Below are 22,320 nucleotides of genomic sequence, written 5' to 3'. Positions count from 1 at the left end.
TATATTAACATGATATAACATGATATATTTGTGTACAACACAATCAGTATGTGCTTCAAACCTGAAGTACTGTACTAATGAATAATTTCCAAAAAGCACTGAGCAACAGTCTCGATTTGTCATTTTCACGATTGTGACTTTTTATTTTTTATTTATTTTTAAGTAATTGTTGATTCTAAAACTCTTGAAAGTCACTTTGTCATTCAATCAACAAATGTGCACACAATGTATTAAACTGCATTTTGGTTCCTTATCTTGCATTATTAAATTAATTGAATAGAATGACTTGGGGCATAGAAAATAAGTTTAAATTAAATTTATTGTATTGTCAATGCCATAATACCAGCATTAAAACACTGATACAAATATGAACAGCATTTTTTTTTTTTTCATAAATGAAACATGTAACATCTTAAAAAGAAGACTGGCTTCAGGCATGTAACAGGAAGGATATGGTGAAATATTTACTTGTACACAACACAAGAAGCAACATTCCCGACTGCATCTGCTTAAACATGGCTGTGGTGTTTAAGTCTCGTGGTTCTGAAGTCAGCATTGAAGTTGGTGAATATGAACACTTTCCCAAACATGAACATGGGGACATAACAGAAAAGACTCTGGCAAGTAGGTAATTATTGTCACTTATCATTTGTTAGTTTGTAGTTGGCCTAAATAGAATAATTTGACTTCACTTTCTGTTGCTAGTTTTGAAAACATTACATTTGCTGAATTTTAATTTAAGTGTTTGTCTTCACAGAATCAAGGCATGTCAATGTATTTCTGGTGGGCTTTGGACTGTTGTGTGTTCTTCAAGCAATTCTCAACATCACACTGAGACTGAGCCCCGGTGAGCTCCCTCATGAAGATTGATGAACAGTCAAACCTCGGTTTTCGAACATAATCCGTTCCAGAAGGCTGTTCTAAAAGCGATTTGTTTGAAATCCGAAACAATTTTTCCCATTATAATTAATGTAAATAATTTCCATCCGTTCCAAGTCTAAAAAAAACTGTTTCCAAGTTTGTTTGTTTGTTTTTTGTTGTTTTTTTTACTATTTTACACCATAAACTGCACTGTACACTGTTTACCATAAATAGAAAAGGGTAGAAATAGACACTGTTTTATTTAGATATGCTATCTAAAATGATTAAAAAAACCAAAATGCAAGCATTTCTTTTTTAAATTCAATAGTTATGCGCACTACTTTCCTCTTTTCTTTACCAGCTTTACCACTTGCACTTGCTTTCTTTGGACCCATTATTAGGGGCTAATAAACGATGCAAAACTTAAAAAAAAAAATAAAATAAAAAAATGCGTAAATAACAATGAACAGGTCTGCGCCAAACGAACTTTGAACACAAATGTGCTACGGAGAAAGCATCCTGGGCATTCGAGTTAGCTCGGCACCCGAGTGAGTCGCGTTCAGGTACGCTCGGCTTTTTTCAGTTTGGTTGAGAGCCGAATTTTTGGACGAGTTCTGAGACATAAAATTCTCAAATTTTCTGGTTGAAAACCAATTTGGTTGAGAACAGAAGCGTTTGAAAACCGAGGTTTGACTATGTATGTATGTATGTATATATGTATATATATATATATATATATATACACATATATATATATATATATATATATATATATATAACTCGTGCATAACATTCATTTACTAATATGTAACATGTTCACTGCATGCCAATCTAAGATATCCTATTGGCCCTTGGATGCTCTAACCAATAGCAAGACAACCTTTTCATGGCACGGAAAAAAAACAAAAACCTTAGGTATCAGTATGGTCTCGGCATCGGCCAATACTGGGTATCGGACTCAGTATCGGGGGCCAAAAAAACGGTATCGGAACAACACTAATACATATACTTCAACTCAACTTTAAAAGCACTTTAAAAACAACAGCAGTTGAATACAAGTGTTAAAGTGCTGTACAGTCAATATAAAACAAAGTAGCCTGACAACATTAAAAAAACATAAAACAAAAAATAGAGTAAAACAAATAAAAGAGCACAAAAAGTCTCAAGCCGTGTTGAAGGCCATAGAATAAAAATAATTTTTCAGATGAGTTTTTAAAAATAGACAGTAAGGGGGCTTGTCTGAAAGACAGACTACTCCAAAGTTTTAGGCCACAGACCGAAAATGACGCAAATGCATCAGTTTTAACTATGAAATTGTGGATATTATTGGATTAAAAAATAAAATCAATATGTAATACATCAGATAAGTAAAATAGATTAGGATTTCATGTTGGGGTTTTTTTGCTGTTTTTTTTTTTTTGAATTGGTGACTCTTCACATGGCTCTGCCTCCATTGACAGCACCTGCCGAGCTTGCTGATACGTATACTGTAACTTGCTGAACTTCATGTGGAGCAACAGTTTTCCATCCAACATTGAGTCGACTTGTCTGTGTGCAGGGAACAAAGAAGAGGTCTGTCCGCAAGGCTGGCTGCACTTCAGCTTCAGTTGTTACTATATTTCCTTGCAGAGGAAGAGTTGGGACAACAGCCGTCAGGACTGTCTGCAAAGAGATGCTGACCTGGTTATCATCAACAGCAGACAGGAACAGGTATTTTTATATGAAGAGAGAATACATCTCAATTGAGTTTTATATTTGAGAGGTATTTTCCATTTCTTGCACATTAGCTGAAGTTAGGGTTAGTTTTAGTCAGTCCAAACACACCTGAGTGAGGGTTTCAAACTGTGGATTCCCTCGAGCCCACGCCAGTGCATTCATTTTAAAACTCAAGGCTCTGTAGCTGGCACAATATCCTCTTTATCATCATCAGCTAACAGGGTGAAACAAAGTCTTGTGCTTGTCATGTGCTTCCACTAAGCCCAAAAGTCACATAAAAAGTCATATGACGTACAATAACTATCCCTAACCCTCTTACTGGTGGAAATGTCACTGTGGCCCATGACTGCAAAAACATCTCTACTACATCGCAGCTATCTCTCCTCAATCTCCTTGGTCTTCAGCAGGTCTGCTAACACGGTGTAGAAAAAAATCACCCATTTTCACCTACATGGCAGCAAATAAGTTACAAATCCGACAAGCCTTTTTTCTCACCACAACAGTTGAGAAATTAACAGAAGAAAGCTTAAGCCATGCTAAATCCCTAAGATACAAAATGTTGTCATAAAAGATCAGATGTTACCAAAAATCTGCAACTACAAAAAAAAAAAAAAAAAAATGCGACCGGGAGGCTATCCAGCGAGCGATGATAATGTAAAACCCATAAAGGTGATTTTGTTTGGGGATAGGGTTAAACTTATAAACAAAACTAAATACTATTAATTACTATCAAGATTGTTGTTTTTTGTGGTTGGGTTTTATGTGAATGACCAATGAGGTTACTTTTTATGAAAATTACCAATTGTGGCAAAAGGGTCCACATGTGCCAAATAATCAAAATTGAGATATTGATATATTTGAATTCTGCTTTTAGCTCCCTTTAAAATGATATAGAATACATGGATGTAGCTCAAAAATTGACAAAGTTACAACAGTTTTAATGTTGGAAGGTAGAAATCCCTAGTTTTGAGAAAAAGGGGTTTAAAGTTTTGGGACTTTCATCTTTCAAATGTCCATAGCAACCAGTACCTTAGGAAAAAGATAAGAACATGAAATTTTCAGAAACTGTTAAAAATATCAATGGAAAGTCAATTCCAATAGCAGGCAAGGTCATCGTCCGAGATTTGAACCCTTTAAACGTTTTGGAAGTTTGACCTCTCAAGAGATGAAATCAGCCTCAACTTTGAAGATGACACTCCGCATACAATTCATTTGCTGAGGCATCAGCCAAAGTTTGCTTATTTTATTGTTGCTCCTTGTGGTATTTTCTTGCATAAATGAGATCATATTACCACAGTGGGAAATTTGATTTCATAATTTTGTGTCAATTAAAAGATTATTTGCCATTTGATGTGCCCTGTGAAAAGTGCTTTATTGATAATGCTTTCGAAAATGAATAATGTGATTTTTTTTGTTTGTTTTGTTTTGTTTTGTTTTGTCCCACCACCCCGCCGCAAGTAATAGAGTGACATTAAACAATTAATATATCAATATCAATATAACCCGTGTGAATTTTGGGGCGGGCTGTCATACTGTGACTCTTTTGAGAGGACCATTTTTCATCTTCAAGTTAAATATTTCATAGCTCATTTTTATGTTCATGTCATCCCATTTAAAAGAGCATAAGTGAAAATGTGTGGTGATATTTACGACGTATGCAGGAAGACTGTTTTTTTTGTTTTTTTGACGCATTGAAGAAGCGGGGTCTTAACAGCAACTCCCCACTCAGCTAGAAGCTAACAGGCTAACTCCCCTTTTCCACATTACAAAATTTCCCACCCCCCTCCGTGAGCCGGTACCTTAACGTGGTGGAGGGGTTTGCGTGTTCCAATGACCCTAGGAGCTATGTTGTCTGGGGCTTTATGCCCCTGGTAGGGTCACCCATGGCAAACAGGTCCTAGGTGAGGGGCCAGACTAAGAACGGCTCAGAAGACCCCTATGATGACGACGATATTTGGAGAAGCGTTTCCCTCGCCCGGACGCGGGTCACCGGGGCCCCCCTCTGGAGCCAGGCCTGGAGGCGGGGCTCGCTGGCGAGCGCCTGGTGGCCGGGCCTGCACCCATGGGGCCCGGCCGGGCACAGCCCGAAGAGGCAACGTGGGTCCCCCTTCCCACGGGCTCACCACCGGTGGGAGGGGCCAAAGGGGTCGGGTGCAGTGTAGGCTGGGTGGCGGCCAAGGGAGGAGACCTTGGCGGACCGACCCCCGGCTACAGAAACTGGCTCTTGGGACATGGAATGTCACCTCTCTGGCAGGGAAGGAGCCCGAGCTGGTGTGTGAGGCAGAGAAGTTCCGACTAGACATAGTCGGACTCGCCTCCACACACAGCTTGGGCTCTGGTACCAGTCCTCTTGAGAGGGGTTGGACTCTCTTCCACTCTGGAGTTGCCCATGGTGTGAGGCGCAGAGCAGGTGTGGGCATACTTATTGCCCCCCGGCTCGGCGCCTGTACGTTGGGGTTTACCCCGGTGGACGAGAGGGTTGCTTCCCTCCGCCTTCGGGTGGGGGGACGGGTCCTGACTGTTGTTTGTGCATATGCACCAAACAGCAGTTCAGAGTACCCACCCTTTTTGGAGTCCTTGGAGGGTGTGCTGGAGAGCGCTCCCTCTGGGGACTCCCTCGTCCTGCTGGGGGACTTCAACGCTCACGTGGGGAATGACAGTGAGACCTGGAGGGGCGTGATTGGGAGGAACGGCCCCCCTGATCGGAACCCGAGCGGTGTTCTGTTATTGGACTTCTGTGCTCGTCACGGTTTGTCCATAACGAACACCATGTTCAAGCATAAGGGTGTCCATATGTGCACTTGGCACCAGGACACCCTAGGCCGCAGTTCGATGATCGACTTTGTAGTCGTGTCATCGGATTTGCGGCCGCATGTTTTGGACACTCGGGTGAAGAGAGGGGCGGAGCTGTCAACTGATCACCACCTGGTGGTGTGTTGGCTCCGATGGTGGGGGAAGATGCCGGTCCGACCTGGCAGACCCAAACGTATTGTGAGGGTTTGCTGGGAACATCTGGCGGAATCCCCTGTCAGAAGGAGTTTCAATGCCCACCTCCGGCAGAGCTTCTCCCTTGTCTCGGGGGAGGCGGGGGACATTGAGTCCGAATGGGCCATGTTCCGCGCCTCCATTGTTGAGGCGGCCGATCGGAGCTGTGGCCGTAAGGTGGTCGGTGCCTGTCGTGGCGGCAATCCTCGAACCCGCTGGTGGACACCAGCGGTAAGGGATGCCGTCAAGCTGAAGAAGGAGTCCTATCGGGCCTTTTTGGCCTGTCGGACTCCGGAGGCAGCTGACAGGTACCGGATGGCCAAGCGGAACGCGGCTTCGGCGGTTGCTGAGGCAAAAACTCGGGCATGGGAGGAATTCGGTGAGGCCATGGAAAACGACTTCCGGACGGCTTCGAGGAAATTCTGGTCCACCATCCGGCGTCTCAGGAGGGGAAAGCAGTGCACCGTTAACACTGTTTATAGTGGCGATGGGGTGCTGCTGACCTCGACTCGGGACGTCGTGAAGCGGTGGGGGGAATACTTCGAAGACCTCCTCAATTCCACCAACACGTCTCCTTTTGAGGAAGCAGAGTCTGGGGACTCTGGGGTGGGCTCTCCTATCTCTGGGGTCGAAGTCACTGAGGTGGTTGGAAAGCTCCTCGGTGGCAGGGCCCCGGGGGTGGATGAGATCCGCCCGGAGTTCCTAAAGACTCTGGATGTTGTGGGGCTGTCGTGGTTGACACGCCTCTACAACATCGCGTGGACATCGGGGACAGTGCCTCTGGATTGGCAGACCGGGGTGGTGGTCCCCCTTTTTAAGAAGGGGGACCGGAGGGTGTGTTCCAACTACAGAGGGATCACACTCCTCAGCCTCCCTGGTAAGGTCTATTCAGGGGTGCTGGAGAGGAGGGTCCGTCGGGAGGTCGAATCTCGGATTCAGGAGGAGCAGTGTGGTTTTCGTCCTGGCCGTGGAACAGTGGACCAGCTCTACACCCTCCGCAGGATCCTCGAGGGTGCGTGGGAGTTTGCTCAACCAGTCCACATGTGTTTTGTGGATTTGGAGAAGGCGTTCGACCGTGTCCCTCGGGCAGTTCTGTGGGGGGTGCATCGGGAGTACGGGGTGCCGGGCCCCTTGATACGGGCTGTTCGGTCCCTGTACGACCGTTGCCAGAGTTTGGTCCGCATTGCCGGCAGTAAGTCGGATTCGTTTCCGGTGAGGGTTGGACTCCGCCAAGGTTGCCCTTTGTCACCGATTCTGTTCATAACTTTTATGGACAGAATTTCTAGGCGCAGCCGAGGCGTGGAGGGGTTCCGGTTTGGTGGCCTCAACATTGCATCTCTGCTCTTTGCAGATGATGTGGTGCTGTTGGCTTCATCAGGCCGGGGCCTTCAGCTCTCACTGGAGCGGTTCGCAGCCGAGTGTGAAGCGGCTGGGATGAGGATCAGCACCTCCAAATCCGAGACCATGGTCCTCAGTCGGAAAAGGGTGGAGTGTCGTCTTCAGGTCGGGGATGAGATCCTGCCCCAAGTGGAGGAGTTCAAGTATCTTGGGGTCTTGTTCACGAGTGAGGGTGGGATGGAGCGGGAGATCGACAGGCGGATCGGTGCAGCGTCTGCAGTGATGCGGACTCTGTATCGGTCCGTCGTGGTGAAGAAAGAGCTGAGCCAAAAGGCAAAGCTCTCCATTTACCGGTCGATCTACGTTCCAACCCTCACCTATGGTCACGAGCTGTGGGTCGTGACCGAAAGAACGAGATCCCGGATACAAGCGGCCGAAATGAGCTTCCTCCGCAGGGTGTCCGGGCTCTCCCTTAGAGATAGGGTGAGAAGCTCGGTCATCCGGGAGGGACTCAGAGTCGAGCCGCTGCTCCTCCGCGTTGAGAGGAGCCAGCTGAGGTGGCTCGGGCGTCTGGTTCGGATGCCTCCTGGACGCCTCCCTGGGGAGGTGTTCCGGGCATGTCCCACTGGCGGGAGGCCCCGGGGACGACCCAGGACACGCTGGAGAGACTATGTCTCTCGGCTGGCCTGGGAACGCCTCGGGATCCCGCCGGAGGAGCTGGTTGAAGTGGCTGGGGAGAGGGAAGTCTGGGTTTCCCTCCTGAAGCTGCTGCCCCCGCGACCCGACCCCGGATAAGCGGAAGAAGATGGATGGATGGATGAAAACTTCCCACCCGGAACTCTCCCTTTGTCCCAATGTTCCGTGGGTGAATTATGCTCCCATCACTACAAGTTATTCATATAACTCTAGCATAAAGAAGATGCTAACAGGTTTTTCAGTTTCACTCCAAATCACTAAATCCAATTAAATCCTCATCCTCGGTGTCACTTTTAAATAACTCCCCCAACTCGAGAGGTAGACGATGCGACGCTTCCTCTTCTACCGGCAATGTTGAAATTATCAACACAAAAAAAAAGAAAAAAAAAAAGAGAGAGAGCAATGATGATAAGATGTTGAATCTGTAGCACTACCGAATGAACAATTCTGAGCTCTCAAAAAAAAAAAAGAAAAAAAAGAAAAGAAATTATCAACACAGGCCTAGAGCGCCCTCTTGCGGTTTAGTCTGAAAATAACATGTGAAATGATATAATAATGTGTTAATAGTTTCACACATAAGTCGCACCAGAGTATAAGTCGCACCCCCAGCCAAACTATGAAAAAAACTGCGACTTATAATCCGAAAAATACGGTATTCTAGATTTTTTTTTTGTGTGTTAAAATAAATAAATAAATAAAAATTATAAACTCTTTTCCCCCAAATCTTATAATAAGCACATTTCTAAACAGATTTTTGCTATAGCCTGGTCCCTATAACCCTCAAATAGCTTGGTTCCACTGTATTTGCTGACTTCATGTGTAACAGCAGCATACCTTTTCACCACATGAATCAGTAAAATGTGCTCTTTGTTGTGACAGGCTTTCCTCACCGGTTTCACCAAGATGGCATGGATTGGAATGTCTGACAGGGACCAGGAGGGAATTTGGATCTGGGTGAATGGAACACCAGTTAACAAAGACAGGTGTGACTTCAATAAAAATAATTCACTGTTTTTTCCAAGGGTAAATTCTCTCACACAACTCGGCGAGTGAGTAAGGAGACAGCTCACTGCGGTCAGGTCCAGGTCTTGGGAGGTTACATATGACTCCCAATTTTCTAGGTGAAACGTACAACTCAGAATGCTTCGTAAAAATATGTAAGGGGCGCTAAGAGCCTCAGTCAAAATCAGCATCGTTCTCTTAGCAATAATAGTGATAATAATAATATACAGACAGTGTTCCCTCACTTTTCGCGGGTGTTCCGCTCCACGCCCACCCGTGATAGGTAAATTTCCCTGAAGTAGCGGTTGTTTTTTAAAGAAAAAGAAAAAAAGTAGTTCCCACCCCCTTCAATAACGCTAATAATGTCTATCACCTTAATAAGCTCTTCTTGCGGAGCTGCGTAATCGAGCAGCCTCTTTGAAGTTAACTCATTCACTCCCAGCCATTTTCACTGAAGCACTCCCTTCGCTCCCGGCTGTTTTACTAGATTTTGACTGATTTTACAAGGCCACAGAATATTGTGTTCTATTGCTATAAAAACATGGAACGTACCAAAAGAAAGATGAGTTTCTTCTTTCATCAGGAAGAAAAATTATATCTCTGTTTCCATTTTGCAGCAATTATTTATCAGAATATAGCTAAGTTTAATGATTATTCACAAATCGATTTAAATCTGTTGGAAAAACAGCTATTTTCAACATGGCCCTGGTTGACCTCTTATACTCTGCTGCCATCTGCTGGCTGTTTTTGGAATAACTACCATTGCTTCAACCTTTCTCTTCAGTTCAGAGGCTGCATCAAAGCCTTCTGCATGCTCTAGTATATATATAAAAAATAAATAAATAAAAAACGTATAAATCCATTTTTGGGAGACTGTTAATATTTAAAACAGGACATATTTATATGTTTTTGGGAGCAAATGAGTTAATTACCTTCAATGGGCTCTTTGCACAGCTCGACTACTTCCTGAACTGAATACCACGTTTTTGTTTCCTGTCTTTAATGAGTGGACATACTGATTAATCCAGGTGTGTCTGGCCAATGTTGTTGTAGTTACTGAGATCAGGCACACCTGGATTAATCAGCTTGTCCACTCATGAAAGACAGGAAATGAAGGCCTGGTGTTGAGTTCAGGAAGTAGTGGATTTGTGCAAAGAGCCCATTAACCCATTAAGGCTTAAAGCGCCTGCCAAAACATGCCTCTAAAACCTATGGAGGACTTTAGAATCACCCACGAAATCTTGAAAGTTTTCCTGTAAATTCAACAATATTGTCAATGCCTACTAACTAATTGATATCTCAGCTCCTGAAGCAGATAGAAATATAATTCCAAAAACATTTCAGAGCTTACCCCTGTGGTGTTCAAACAAACCTAAATAAACCTTGGACTTATGGTGGTGAGCTGCGCCTGATGCATGCGTAAAACGGTGCTCTGATATCAGCCTGTATTAGCCCCAAAACTCAAAAGTAATTTGACCATTCAGTCTTGAAGTGAAGAAAATAAATTGATTTGTGATCATATATGTAAACAGTCCACCCGTAACGTTATTTTTCTCAATGCTACTTTGTATTTGGCATATTTGGAACACTTGGCGGACAGGCACGTACAACTGGTCGCAGTCGACGACGCAGTGAAAACGTGGACTGGATTAATACTAATAAGGATGTTTTCGACATGATTAAGTGTAATGGATTAGATAATGACACACGAGAAGCATGGACGACCTTACACTTGGAAGTAAAGGGCAACCAACAGATTTATGATTATATGTACATGAATAATGAGGTTATGTGCCTGAATATTTAGTTCATTTCGCTTTCTGTATGCTATACATTTAAGGTTTTTGATCTTTTTAGTAAAAAAAAAATTGTGTATATACAAAAAATGCACAAATAATTCATTTATGAAGGTCTTAAGAACATTTTAGGTAGGCTTGAGCCCCGTAAAATAGGTCTAACGAAGCCAATGCTTCAAAATACAGTTCTGGTTCTACTGTTAACTCATTCACTCCCAGCCATTTTTACCTTCGCTCCCGGCTGTTTGACTGGATTTTGACTGATATTGCAAGGCCCACAGAATATTGTGTTCTATTGCTATAAAAACATGAAACCTACTAAAAGAAAGATTAGAGTCTCTTCTTTCAACAGGAAAAAAAAGTATATTTGTATTTGTTTCTGTTTTGCAGCAATTACCATTAGAATATAGCTAAGTTTCATCATTATTCACATTGCTGGTGAAAACACTGGCAAAAAGAGCTTATTGCAACATGGCCCTGGTTGATCTCAAATACTCTGTTGCCACCTGCTGGCCGCTTTTGTAATTACTACCATTGCTTCAACCTTTCTCTTCAGTTCAGAGGCTGCATCAAAGCCTTCTGTATGCTCTAGCATGATAAACGTATAAATATGTCTTTGGGACACTGGTAATATTTAAAATAGAACGTATGTATATGTTTTTGGGACCAAATGAGTTAACAAACGGCGCCCTTGTGTGATTGACAACTACAGAGTTATCCCTCCGAATGTTACAACAAACTATCACCGGTGGTCAGCATAAGTGAAAAAAAAAACAAGGCAGAGTTAAACCTGTGTATCTGCGCACACAGCACTGATTGCTCGATGTGTTCTCCTCGTGTTTGATGCCTTGACAAATGCACGCAACCACACTCAAAAAAACAATGACGAAAATAAACTCCAAAACGCTGACAACTGGTCGAGGTTCTCTGAAGGAAAACAAACGGCGATGGCCATTACCGAAAAGGCGGTGCCTCAAGAAATTTTCCTGGAAACACGTCACAGCTATTTGTGCAGAGTCCATAGTAGTACTGTAATTGCCGTGCAATTATGTTGTATAGGTCGCTTGCACATGTCGTCACTTCCGCCTCGGATTTCTCGTAGTCGCCATGCTGGGTGGCCTCCATTTACGTAGCGATTCGGTCTAACACGTATCTATCACGTTTGTTTTCTGCGATTAAAATGGTACATTGTTGCTGCATCGTTGGGTGTTCGAACAAAGCCAAGGGGGAAAATGGTCGGTCTTTTTTCCGAATTACGAAAATAATTAGGAACCAGGGCCTGGAGACAGAGGAGTGCGGACTCCGGAGGGAAGTCGTTACTTTGGGCTCGTGTGTGCAGCGATCACTTTGTGAGCGGTAAGCTTGTTTACCTTTATTTAATGCATGAGGATTAATAACGTTTCGACCGCCCATATATGGGCAAGTTGCTTATGTTTTGGATTCATGAGCAAGCAAGTTCGGTAGTACAAGCTGGCTAGCGGACGTTAGCCGAAAGCTAACATCGAACATTTTCACCCAAGTAGTGCCAGTGCAAAGTGTTTACTGCTGAAATTGGATTGATTAGTCTTGGGCTTTTAATGCCGATAACATGTTTTTTGGTGGCAAAATGTAAACTTGGAAAAAAAAAGAGACAGAAGGGGCTGATGCAAGAAAACAGACCCCCGGGGGTGATGCAAGAAAACAGAGCCCCGGTAGCCTACACATCATGCTAAAGAACTTATTCACGGCCACCCTACTGCGGTAAAATAACCAGTCTTTCCATATTTTATTTGTTTATATATTTGTTTATTTTAACAGGTCGCCCTGCGCCCGTTTTTCTGTCCAATCATCCCGACTGGGCTCCAACATTAAAGTTGGGTCCCAAGTTACAACATCTATGTCTCAGCCCAGTCGGTGCCAAGATATGAACGTGCACAGGAGAGACAAGCAAAGAAAAGACGACTCGAAGTGGCAGAGATTGTTGCAGTTATGCAGCCAGATGGCTCCAGTAACCTGTACCCTCAAGTACTGCTGACATCATTGACTCTGGTATGCCACTCAGAATTCATTACATGATATATTGTATGCATGAGTGAATGTATGTGTTTGTTTGTGTGTGTACACGCACCTTATATTTTAGAGACATTTGGAAGTGTTTATAGAAATAAGTATTTGCCTGTAGCAATGTTCATACATTAAAAAATGCAACAAAATGTGTACATTTCTTTTACACTGACAAAAAAACTATACTACTTTACTATATTAAACCTATTACTGGTACCGTATTTTTTTGTGATTTTTTCTTTATTTTTTTCTTTAGGGATCTCATGCCACACCGACTTGATTGCCAATGACATGATGGAAACGAAGGCGAGCATCAAAGCATTGGAGGAGGACAACATGCGACTTTTTGTTTGGCGCTAATAAAGGCAGCGTTTATACAAATTCTATTGTTGGGTTTGTTTACAAAGCTATACATAATACAAATGACAGGATTTGACTCAATGTGCAATATGGTCCCTCTTAAAGTAATGGCATAAATCTCTATTATTTCTAAAAGCACAAAAAATGAAGTGAATAATTATTAGATGTAGTAATTTCAGAGTTAAAAATTGAACTGTTAATTAATGTAGTTTATTTTAGCACAGGTGCCTACCATCCTGAGATGACGGTATGATGTAATGTTGATGGGGTACGCAATGACTTTCATTATGCTATGTACAGAGGAAAAAGTTGCTCTCTTTTAAATTTGTTTAATGTAAGACAAGTACCAGTACTGTGTTACAGTTTTCCCAATAATCCTTGTTTCACACTTGCCACAAAACCACTGTCCTTTTGGCAGTCTAGATTGGCACACTTCAAGTGATATCATTTGATTTTACAATCTGCTGCAGCACAAAAAACTACTTTATTCCGCATCTTTGAAGTACATGAGCAAGTGGTAGGTGACAGCGGCTGAGCAGGAACACTGGAAGTCCACTGCTGATCTAGTAAATGCTCTCCCGAGCAGTTCAGGTAAGGAGGGGATTTTGGGAAAAAAAACCTCTGGCTTTTCCAGCTGGCCAAAACGAGCGATCTGGGTGGACTCGCTCAATCACACTTTGTCCACACCACAAAGTCGCAGAAGTCCGTCCAGTTAAACTCATCTGTGCCTGAATCTGAAAATATTACAAACATTGTAATGGAAATATGAAACATAGAATTAAATAAGAAACTACAAAAAGTAAAGCCATACATACCTGGTAATACTATTGGTGTTGTCGTGACAAGTGATGGGAATTGTTGCCATCTGGCACCAGACAGAAATTGGGTGTTGTGACAGCCTCCTTAACCGTGAGATCATAAGAAAAGCTGTCAGTATGCTCAGTAGTTACCATGAACACGTTTTATTGTACTGGAAACTGAAACTAAAAATACGTCCTCTGATAGTGGTTAACCTTAACCATTTAGAATAAGTTGATTAAGTAACATGTAACTAGTGAAAGGGTAGCATTAAATTTAATTAAGCCACGGGGAGGCTGTGCAGTTACTTTTTATTCTTATACGCTCTGCCATATTTGCCTGTTATAAAATTATTAGAAAAACCACATCAGGTAAACCCAGCTGTGCATGTAAACACAATGATAACAGGAAGCCTGAGAACAAATCAACATTTTTGTGTGCAGAATTACCAACACCATGTGGTTTACTTACGTGCAACAGCAACCGTTTCTTCTGATGCGATGTTAAAGTTTACACTCTGTATCCACCCGCTTACAAAATAATTGTAAGCCTCCAGGGATTTGTTGGCGTGTTATGGAGCATGTCAACACGAGGTAGGGAAAGATGTCCAGAGATGTCACATTTGGCCAGCAAGCTTTCTCCGTCAAAAAAAAAATCACCCTTGGTCAGGACGTAATTAGGATCAATCCCGCCACACAGAGACACCTTCTGCCTGTGTCGTTGTTTTTGATCTTCCGGTAAATCGTGAAAATACTGCGAAAATTACATCAGGTTGATAAGCTCTACCGTGTAACTCGCGAGTGTACCTTGTGAACCGGCGGACACCCAATATGGCGCCCGAAGGAAAAACTCCCATGATGCATTACGATGTGCAAGCGACCTATTGACTATGTTTTATTCTTGGTACCTAATTGCAATTTTGTTTAAATTATTCCTGTAGGTTAGAATGGGCCCCTGGACAGCCTGATGGAGCATTTGGAGGAGAAGACTGCGGTGACATTCGCACAATGATGAATTTCATTGGTTTAAATGACTCTAACTGTAGTGTGAGATCCCAATGGATCTGCGAGAAAACAGTGAGGTAGAGGTACTTTCTGTGATTCATTTTATCCATTATCTCTGCTTTCATTCTTTCTGCTTTCAAAACTACACTTCACATCGTGCATTCTTGTGGATTTTCAGAGTAAAATATGTTGGTAACACATTACACAGTGACACCATATTTTTTTTGCACATATTTTTTTATTTAATAAAAAGAAATAATATAAATAAAATGAGGCTGTCATACCGAAAAAATGTCATACCCAAAAAAATGCAGTTTTTTTTTTTTTATTATTAGGAAATAATTAGAACTTGTGATGAGATTAAGGTTGTCTCTGTTACGAATCTACGTGTTACTCTATGTTTTTTTTTCTCTTTTCCTGTCTTTTATGTCTGGTGTGTCATTTTGATTGCCTTGTGTTTGTGTGGGACCCCCTTGTAACGAGATGTTGCATCACATGGGGCTAATCCCACAATAATAAACATTTTCATCATCATCGTCTTAAAAAAAAAATCCTCTTGTATTGTTTTGTATTTTTAAGTCTTAACTGCCATGAATTTCATGTTATTTTCATGACAATCGTGTAGCTACTTACAATAGAATTGTGCTAATGTAGTTCTTACGCTGTTCTTTGCTGACACTAGATTTAATTCTGAATGTACAGCAAAACTTTTCCCCAACATATAACAAGAAAATAATCTTGGATTATTTTCTAATTGTATTATTTATTGCCATAAATTTCATTTTTGGTTTTATGTCTATGCCAAGTAGAGTGCTGTTGGAACACCTAAATACAAACTAAATAATACCAATACTACCTACATTTTGTACCGTCACTTGCCTTCAATGTGGGCGGCGTGGGCTTTAAAAAACAGCATGGGCGCAATGTCATCTGAAGGTGCTTTTCTCTTGGCTGCTGTTAGATGACGTCACTTCTGTGTGACATACTTTCAAACGTCATTATTCCGGTTTATATCAAAATAAATCTACTAAAAAAAATCACATTTAAAATCATCCCCAAAGGCTCATGCATTATGTTTGCTATAATTATAGTTTTGTAAACATAAAATATAGTTTCAGTTAGTTTTTGTTTTTTAAAAAGTATTTTCGTTAATTTATTTCGATAATATTGTTTGTTTTTTTTTATTAGTTTTAGTTAACTAAAATGACCTTTAATGGCACCTGTTTTTCGATACCCTCCATTCTTACTTTGACCATCTCCAAATATTTTTGTTTTGTTTATTTTATTTGAACTGAGTCAAATGCCATTTTTAGCATATTTCGCGGGCCACTGAAAAATGGACGGCGGGCCGCAAATGGCCCCCGGGCCGTAGTTTGGACACCGCTGACCTACACTCTTGAGTCGACACTGTAGTCCAATTTCCAAATGAATTAAGTTCTCAATGAGAAAACAACATGAAAGACTTACTTTCATTTATTCACCTGTACAACACTCACAATGTGCCAAATATTTATTTTTTTCATCAACTAGAGTTTAACAGAAGATCAACAGGTGGTCCGGAATGTTTTGGAATTTGAATACCTCCAGAATTTCTTCTTTTTCTCGCTCATCTTTGTCTTCTTCTGACAGTCTAATATTAGGCGGTGGGCCGAGGCCACGTATCTGCTTTAGTTTTTGAGATCAATGATCCTTGTTGAGGGAAGACCTGGATCGTTCATGTTTTGAAGTTTATTTTTTTATGAATCAGATTTTGTTTGTTGACACTCGTAATTATTGCACATTTTACCAAAATCAAGTTTTAAATGTCATTAAACGTGCAGGCAAGCGCTGCAGACTACTATGTCAATTGAACCAATAACGCGCAACGCTGCAAATCACGTGATGTTATTCAGCCACTCGCAACACACAACAACAAAAGTCAGCTGTTCGTCTTCGTGGTCACGCTACATGAAAAACAACAAAATATGTGCTAAAGGCGTAGCTTCTACGTTTGCAAGTAAGTATACATGTTTTTGAAAAACACTAGTGATGCTATTTGTATTATAGCATATTGTAGCGAGCAGTGACGGGAGTCGGAGGCAGAGTGTTGAAGTCCGGAGCCAAAGACCGGTGGTTTATTGATATCAGCTTCTCATCGTTTCACAGCAACAACCACCCCTCACTCTGCGCGAGGCTCACAGACCTACCAACATTTTGTTCTTTTATCCTTTCATCCTTTCATCCTTTCATCCCAACAAACTCCCCCTTCGTCCCAACGTTCCGTGGGTGAATTATGTTCTAATCACTACACAAGCCCCCCCAGAATTCACCCACAATCAAACTCCGGATGACGGGGCGGCAAAACTGCCCGACCCCTGCGGGTACAGGACCCAGGGAGCGAGGGCGGGAGGGACACAGCAGAAACACCAGAACAGTCCCGCGCACCAACTGGCGGGGATGCAGGAACAACTGGAAGGGACCCCACACGGACCACAAGGCGCAGCCCGGGGGGCGGCCGCGGCGGGGGGCGCGGGGCACGTCCAAGGGTCCGGCCAGGTCAACATGAGCCGGTTTAACTTGCAACCCGGTGTCGGAGCCCCGAAGTGACTGGGTGTCACGGTCGGAAGCCTGGTCGGCCGCCATCCGGGAAAAGTCGAGGCCCAGCTGTATCGTGTTGACGGCTGCCCTGGACAGACAATCCGCGACCACGTCGTCCTTGCCAGCGATATGTCGGATGTCCGTGGTGTATCCAGATAGGAACGGCAACTGTCGCTGTTGCCGCGCGGACCACGGCTCGGACAACTTCGACATGGAGAAGGCGAGCGGCATGTGATCGACGAAGACCGTGAACTCACGGCCCTCCAGGATGAAGCTGAAGAGGCGGATGAACCTGTGGTAAAAAGTCACCATCCCGAGGAACTCCCGAAGACCCTGGGCCGTCCGGGGTCGAGGAAAAGCGGCAACAGCTTCCACTTTTTCCGGGAGCGGGGTGGCGCCGTCCTCGTTGATGAGAAGGCCGAGGTATTGGCTGGAGGGCACACCAAAGACACATTCTGTCTTAGTGCCGTAGGTCCGGATCGGTGCATCGTTGGCCGCTGACAGGTGCGGGCCGTGAGTGCCCCCGGCAGCATCTTCAGCCGAGGCAGGCAACACGCTTCTGCGGGCGCCGGAGTCACAGAGGAACTTGAGTCTGGAGAGGGTGTCCATGACAAATAGCAGCCGGCACTCTGCGCCCCCACTCACAGCTGCAACTGAGTGGAGGCGTCGCCGTTTCCCGACGCAACAAAGGAGCAAGGGGTGCGGCACCTCTTCGCCTTGGTTCCAAAACGTGCGTGAAAATAGCATAAGCCAGGGGCTGATCGGCCATCCACAGCAGCGCGTACCTTATGAGGTGCCGTTGTGGCCGCCGGGACTGGGAAGGCGCGTGCAGAGGCCAAGACCTCGTGGTTGTAACGCTGGGTGGCCAGGAAAAAACGGTCAGCTTCCTCCGCCAGAGCACGTGGCTCGGAGATGGTAGTGTTCGCTAGCGCTGTCTGGACATGAGGAGGCATGTGGCGCAGAAACAGTTCAATAAACAAAAAGTTCGGTTCCTCCGCGCCAAGCAGGTTCAGCATTTTTTCCATTAGCTCGGACGGCTTACTGTCACCCAGGCCCTGGATGGCGAAAAGGCGGCGAGCCCTTTCCGGTCGTGACAGCTCGAAGGTCTTAAGGAGGTACGCTTTGAGCCCCGCGTACATATCCCGTGCCGGGGGAGAGGTGATAAAACCCACGGCTCTGGCCGCCGTGGAGCTCCCGAGCGCGGCCACGACATGGTAGTAGCGCGTGGAATCGTCCGTAATTCCCCGGATGGCAAACTGAGCTTCAGCTTGTACAAACCACGTCGCCGCGGCCGACTCCCAAAACTCCGGTAACTTGAGACCAGCGGAGTTCGCCATGTCGCTCAATTCGATCAAATTCTCAGCCTCGGAAACGTCAACGAGGCGGATGTCGGGGTCACCAATGTAGCGAGCAGTGACGGGAGTCGGAGGCAGAGTGTTGAAGTCCGGAGCCAAAGACCGGCGGTTTATTGATATCAGCTTCTCATCGTTTCACAGCAACAACCACCCCTCACTCTGCGCGAGGCTCACAGACCTACCAACATTTTGTTCTTTTATCCTTTCATCCTTTCATCCTTTCATCCTTTCATCCCAACAAACTCCCCCTTCGTCCCAACGTTCCGTGGGTGAATTATGTTCTAATCACTACACTACTATTTTAACAGATACTAAAATAAAATAAAATGTGACAACACATAAAATTCACATTTTTCTGTAAACAGTTGAAAGTCGGGCGGCACGGTAGTCGAGTGGTTAGCACGTCCGCTTCCCAGTTCTGAGGTCTCCGGTTCGAGTCCAGGCTCGGACCTTCCTGGGTGGAGTTTGCATGTTCTCCCCGTGCCCGCGTGGGTCTCCTCCCACATTCCAAAGACATGCATGGCAGGTTAATTGGGCGCTCCGAATTGTCCCTAGGTGTGCTTGTGAGTGTGGATGGTTGTTCGTCTCTGTGTGCCCTGCGATTGGTTGGCAACCAGTCCAGGGTGTCCCCTGCCTACTGCCCAGAGCCAGCTGAGATAGGCGCCAGCAGCCCCCGCGACCCTTGTGAGGAATAAGCGGTCAAGAAAATGGATGGATGGATGGAACAGTTGAAAGTCCCCTTCAGTCCTGGAATCACAGAAATATACGCGTCCAATTCTATACAAACTTGCTATCTCATATCGATGCACCCCTGCTTCATCAGTACCATGTGAAAGAGTTTTTTTCCAAAGCAGGTGAAATTCTCTGCAAAAACAAACAAACCGCCTGAGTCCAAAAACTTCGGAAAAAATATTGTTTTTAAATAAAAATGAATAAGCACTTTATTTTACCTCATTTCACATTTTCACTTGTTGCATAAGTGCAAACATAGACAAAGTAACACAGAACAATTCATGTTAAAACACTCTTCAAATATATATTCTTTTGTATTTAGAGCATGATTTACACCCCACCATTTTATTGCATGCACCAAGCATGTTATACATTTTTCTGTCCACATGATGGCGTAGTCGAGGAAATGAATCATCTTGAAGCCCCTACGTGTGTGTGAAGCATTTCACTGCAGGGCTTCACTGCTTTACGGGGCTTCATTTTGCCATCACTACATCTCGATAATATAATTACGTTATTCATTACATACGCTGTGGAAGCGACAGAAACCCCAAATTGGTGGAAGTTGCGTGGGTTTAAGTGGCAGCTGGTCATGCACCTTCAATCAGTGAAGGCCGAGAGCCACGCACTCACGGTGAAAAGTTGACGTTTCGGTTTAGTTTAATAAGGGTATTTTATTGATGTTACAGAAATGTAAATGGCCATAGAAGGAGAGATCAGGGAAGGAACGTAAATTATCTTAAAATGTGATCCTTTGTGGTTGCTTAGCAAAATGAAAAAGAAGAAAACTACCATGGAAGTTTGTTGGTAAATGAACAACAACAACCTGAGCTAGTCATCTTCAAATGACCTATTGACACAGATTGCACATTGGCACAAGTTTGTACATGGCCCCTCATTCAGCTTGCAGGTGTATCTCCCCTTAACTTAGTTTTTCTTCCAAGAGCAGTGCACCAGCTCGAGTATTGCCTCTGGAGCTGGGGGGAGTGATCATCCTGTCCATTCATTCCACATCGCAGCAGTGGTGAAGAAGGCCCAGCAGTGGTTCCACTTCTTGAGGCTTTTCACGAGGGAGAACTCAACACCCCATCTACCACTCCTGCGTAGAGAGTCTGCTGACCTACAGCTATCACAGTGTGGTACCTGTCCTGAGGCAGAGAGGAAGGGTTTGCAGGGAGTATAAAAGGACAGCGGAGAAGATCATCGGCTGCTCTCTTGAACACTTCGGCTGCCTCAGTAGAGCTCAGAACATTATTATCTCATTCACTCCCAGCCATTTTCGCAGAAGCAATCCCGTTCGCTCCCGGCTGTTTTACTGGATTTTGCAAGTCCCACAGAATATTGTGTTCTTTTGATATAAAAGCATAAAGAAAGATGAAAGTCTCTTCTTTCATCAGGAAAGAAAAAGTATGTTTCTGTTTCCGTTTTGCAGCAATTAGCATTAGAAGAGAGCTAAGTTTCATCAGTTTTCACGAATCTATTTAAAATCCTAAGTAATAGAGCTTTTTTTCTAGATGGCCCTGGTTGATCTCCTTTGCTCTGCTGCCACCTGCTGGCCGTTTGTGTAATAACTACCATTTCTGCAACCGTTCTTTGCAGTTGAGAGGCTGCATCAAAGCCTTCTGTATGCTCTAGCATAGGAAAAAAACGTACAAATACGTCTTTGGGACACTTAGAACATTTAAAAAAACGTATTTATACGTTATTGGGAGCAAATGAGTTAAGGACTCTTTTCACCCAGGTCACAGTCTCTTTGACCTGTTACCCTCGAGCAGGGGTTCCAGGTCACTAAAATCAAGAACAAATGGATTCAAAAACAGTTTTAATCCAAGAGCGGTTGCAAGACTCAACTCATACTCATCCTCATCATTTAAATGACTATTTACTTTACACTACTGGGAACTTTATTATCACAATGTGCATGTTTAATCTGTCCTTTTAATTGCCTTTTATTTATTCCATATTGTATGTTGATCCTTATTTTAATTTTGCACGAGGGAGCGACAAAATCTTGTTCGTATCTTAATGTTACAATGACTAAAAAAGGCTATTCTATCTTATTCTAGCCATCCATCTTCTCAGGGGCAGTAACAGGCTTTGATTCAAGGTTGCTTCTGTGGACTGCAGCCTGATAGTTGGAGTGTGCATATGCAAGGAGTCGATCTGAAATAAAAGTGCTTTTATTTCCCCGTTCTTCCCTGAGCTCGTTTTATTATTTGGATGTTTGTGAAGTCCATGTTGCAGTCTCTGTTGGTTGTGCAGCAGGTTCCTGAAATTTAACTTCTACATATAACTTATAAAGGGACAATGCTTGAACATATATACAGTATAGTCAAAGCTAATTTTCATTTTCAGTCTCTGGGCAAACATAAGCCATCGACATAACATGTAGAATGACAACAAACTTGTTTTTAAGGTTAAGCAAAGCCTCTTCCACAGAAACACAAAATTTATTAAATTATTTCATCCTGTATACTGAGCAGTCCTTTTCCTTTTGGTTAGCAAGAAAACCGTTTCAACAAACGTGGGCGTGTAATTGTGTATCCCATTTTTGTGACATGCCGACTATTCGTAAATAGTTTTTACCTTGTTCAAGAAAAAAACACACACACACACACTGTCGATCAAATGTGGGAGATCCGTCATATTTATTATGTCCAACGATCGCTATAACAAGACATTGTCAAGAAGCCTTTAATTTTAAAATGAAGGGATGACTTTTCAAAATAAGTGAAAATAAGGACTATTCCTAGTTAAGTTTAAAGACGATTTTCAACGATGTTGACGCATTTTACTTTTCTGAAAGAGCCTGATGTACAAAAATGTTATCTTAGCAATAAATGTGTCGATATGAGTAGTAATATAAGGTATCAACTACGATAGCGCTTAAACGTTACAGATGACGAGTGCGTACAAACGCGGAAAAACAAACCGAAGGGCGCATTTCGAAGCGTGTCATTGGACAATAACCACAATACGTCATGCATGTCGGACCCCAAGCATAGCTGCCCGCTCAGTTTGCCGGAGCCAGTAACCCACACAAAGTTACCGATCAAT

The 22,320-nt window shown here is 43.4% G+C and overlaps 1 protein-coding gene and 1 long non-coding RNA gene across 3 annotated transcripts; both read left to right on the top strand.

Moving 5' to 3' along the window:
- Positions 1–515: 515 nt before the first annotated feature.
- On the top strand, positions 516–14,884 carry LOC144020361 (CD209 antigen-like protein A). The gene is made up of 5 exons (XM_077523743.1): positions 516–624; positions 758–847; positions 2,420–2,571; positions 8,476–8,579; positions 14,536–14,884. Exons 1-5 carry the CDS (start codon positions 516–518, stop codon positions 14,678–14,680), a joined length of 600 nt encoding a protein of 199 aa, XP_077379869.1. The 3' UTR covers positions 14,681–14,884.
- Positions 11,470–12,818, top strand: LOC144020727 (uncharacterized). Of its 2 annotated transcripts, XR_013283955.1 has the most exons (3): positions 11,485–11,750; positions 12,192–12,422; positions 12,694–12,818. It is a non-coding gene; the product is annotated as an uncharacterized LOC144020727 (long non-coding RNA). The 2 variants fall into 2 exon arrangements; XR_013283954.1 differs by having other exon boundaries at positions 11,470–12,422.
- Positions 14,885–22,320: the final 7,436 nt, after the last annotated feature.

This window comes from Festucalex cinctus, chromosome 6, assembly GCF_051991245.1.
Source record: "Festucalex cinctus isolate MCC-2025b chromosome 6, RoL_Fcin_1.0, whole genome shotgun sequence".
NCBI classification, from domain to species: Eukaryota; Metazoa; Chordata; class Actinopteri; order Syngnathiformes; family Syngnathidae; genus Festucalex; species Festucalex cinctus.
The sequence above is the reverse complement of the archived record's forward strand: the minus strand, read 5'-3'. Positions and strand labels throughout refer to the sequence as shown.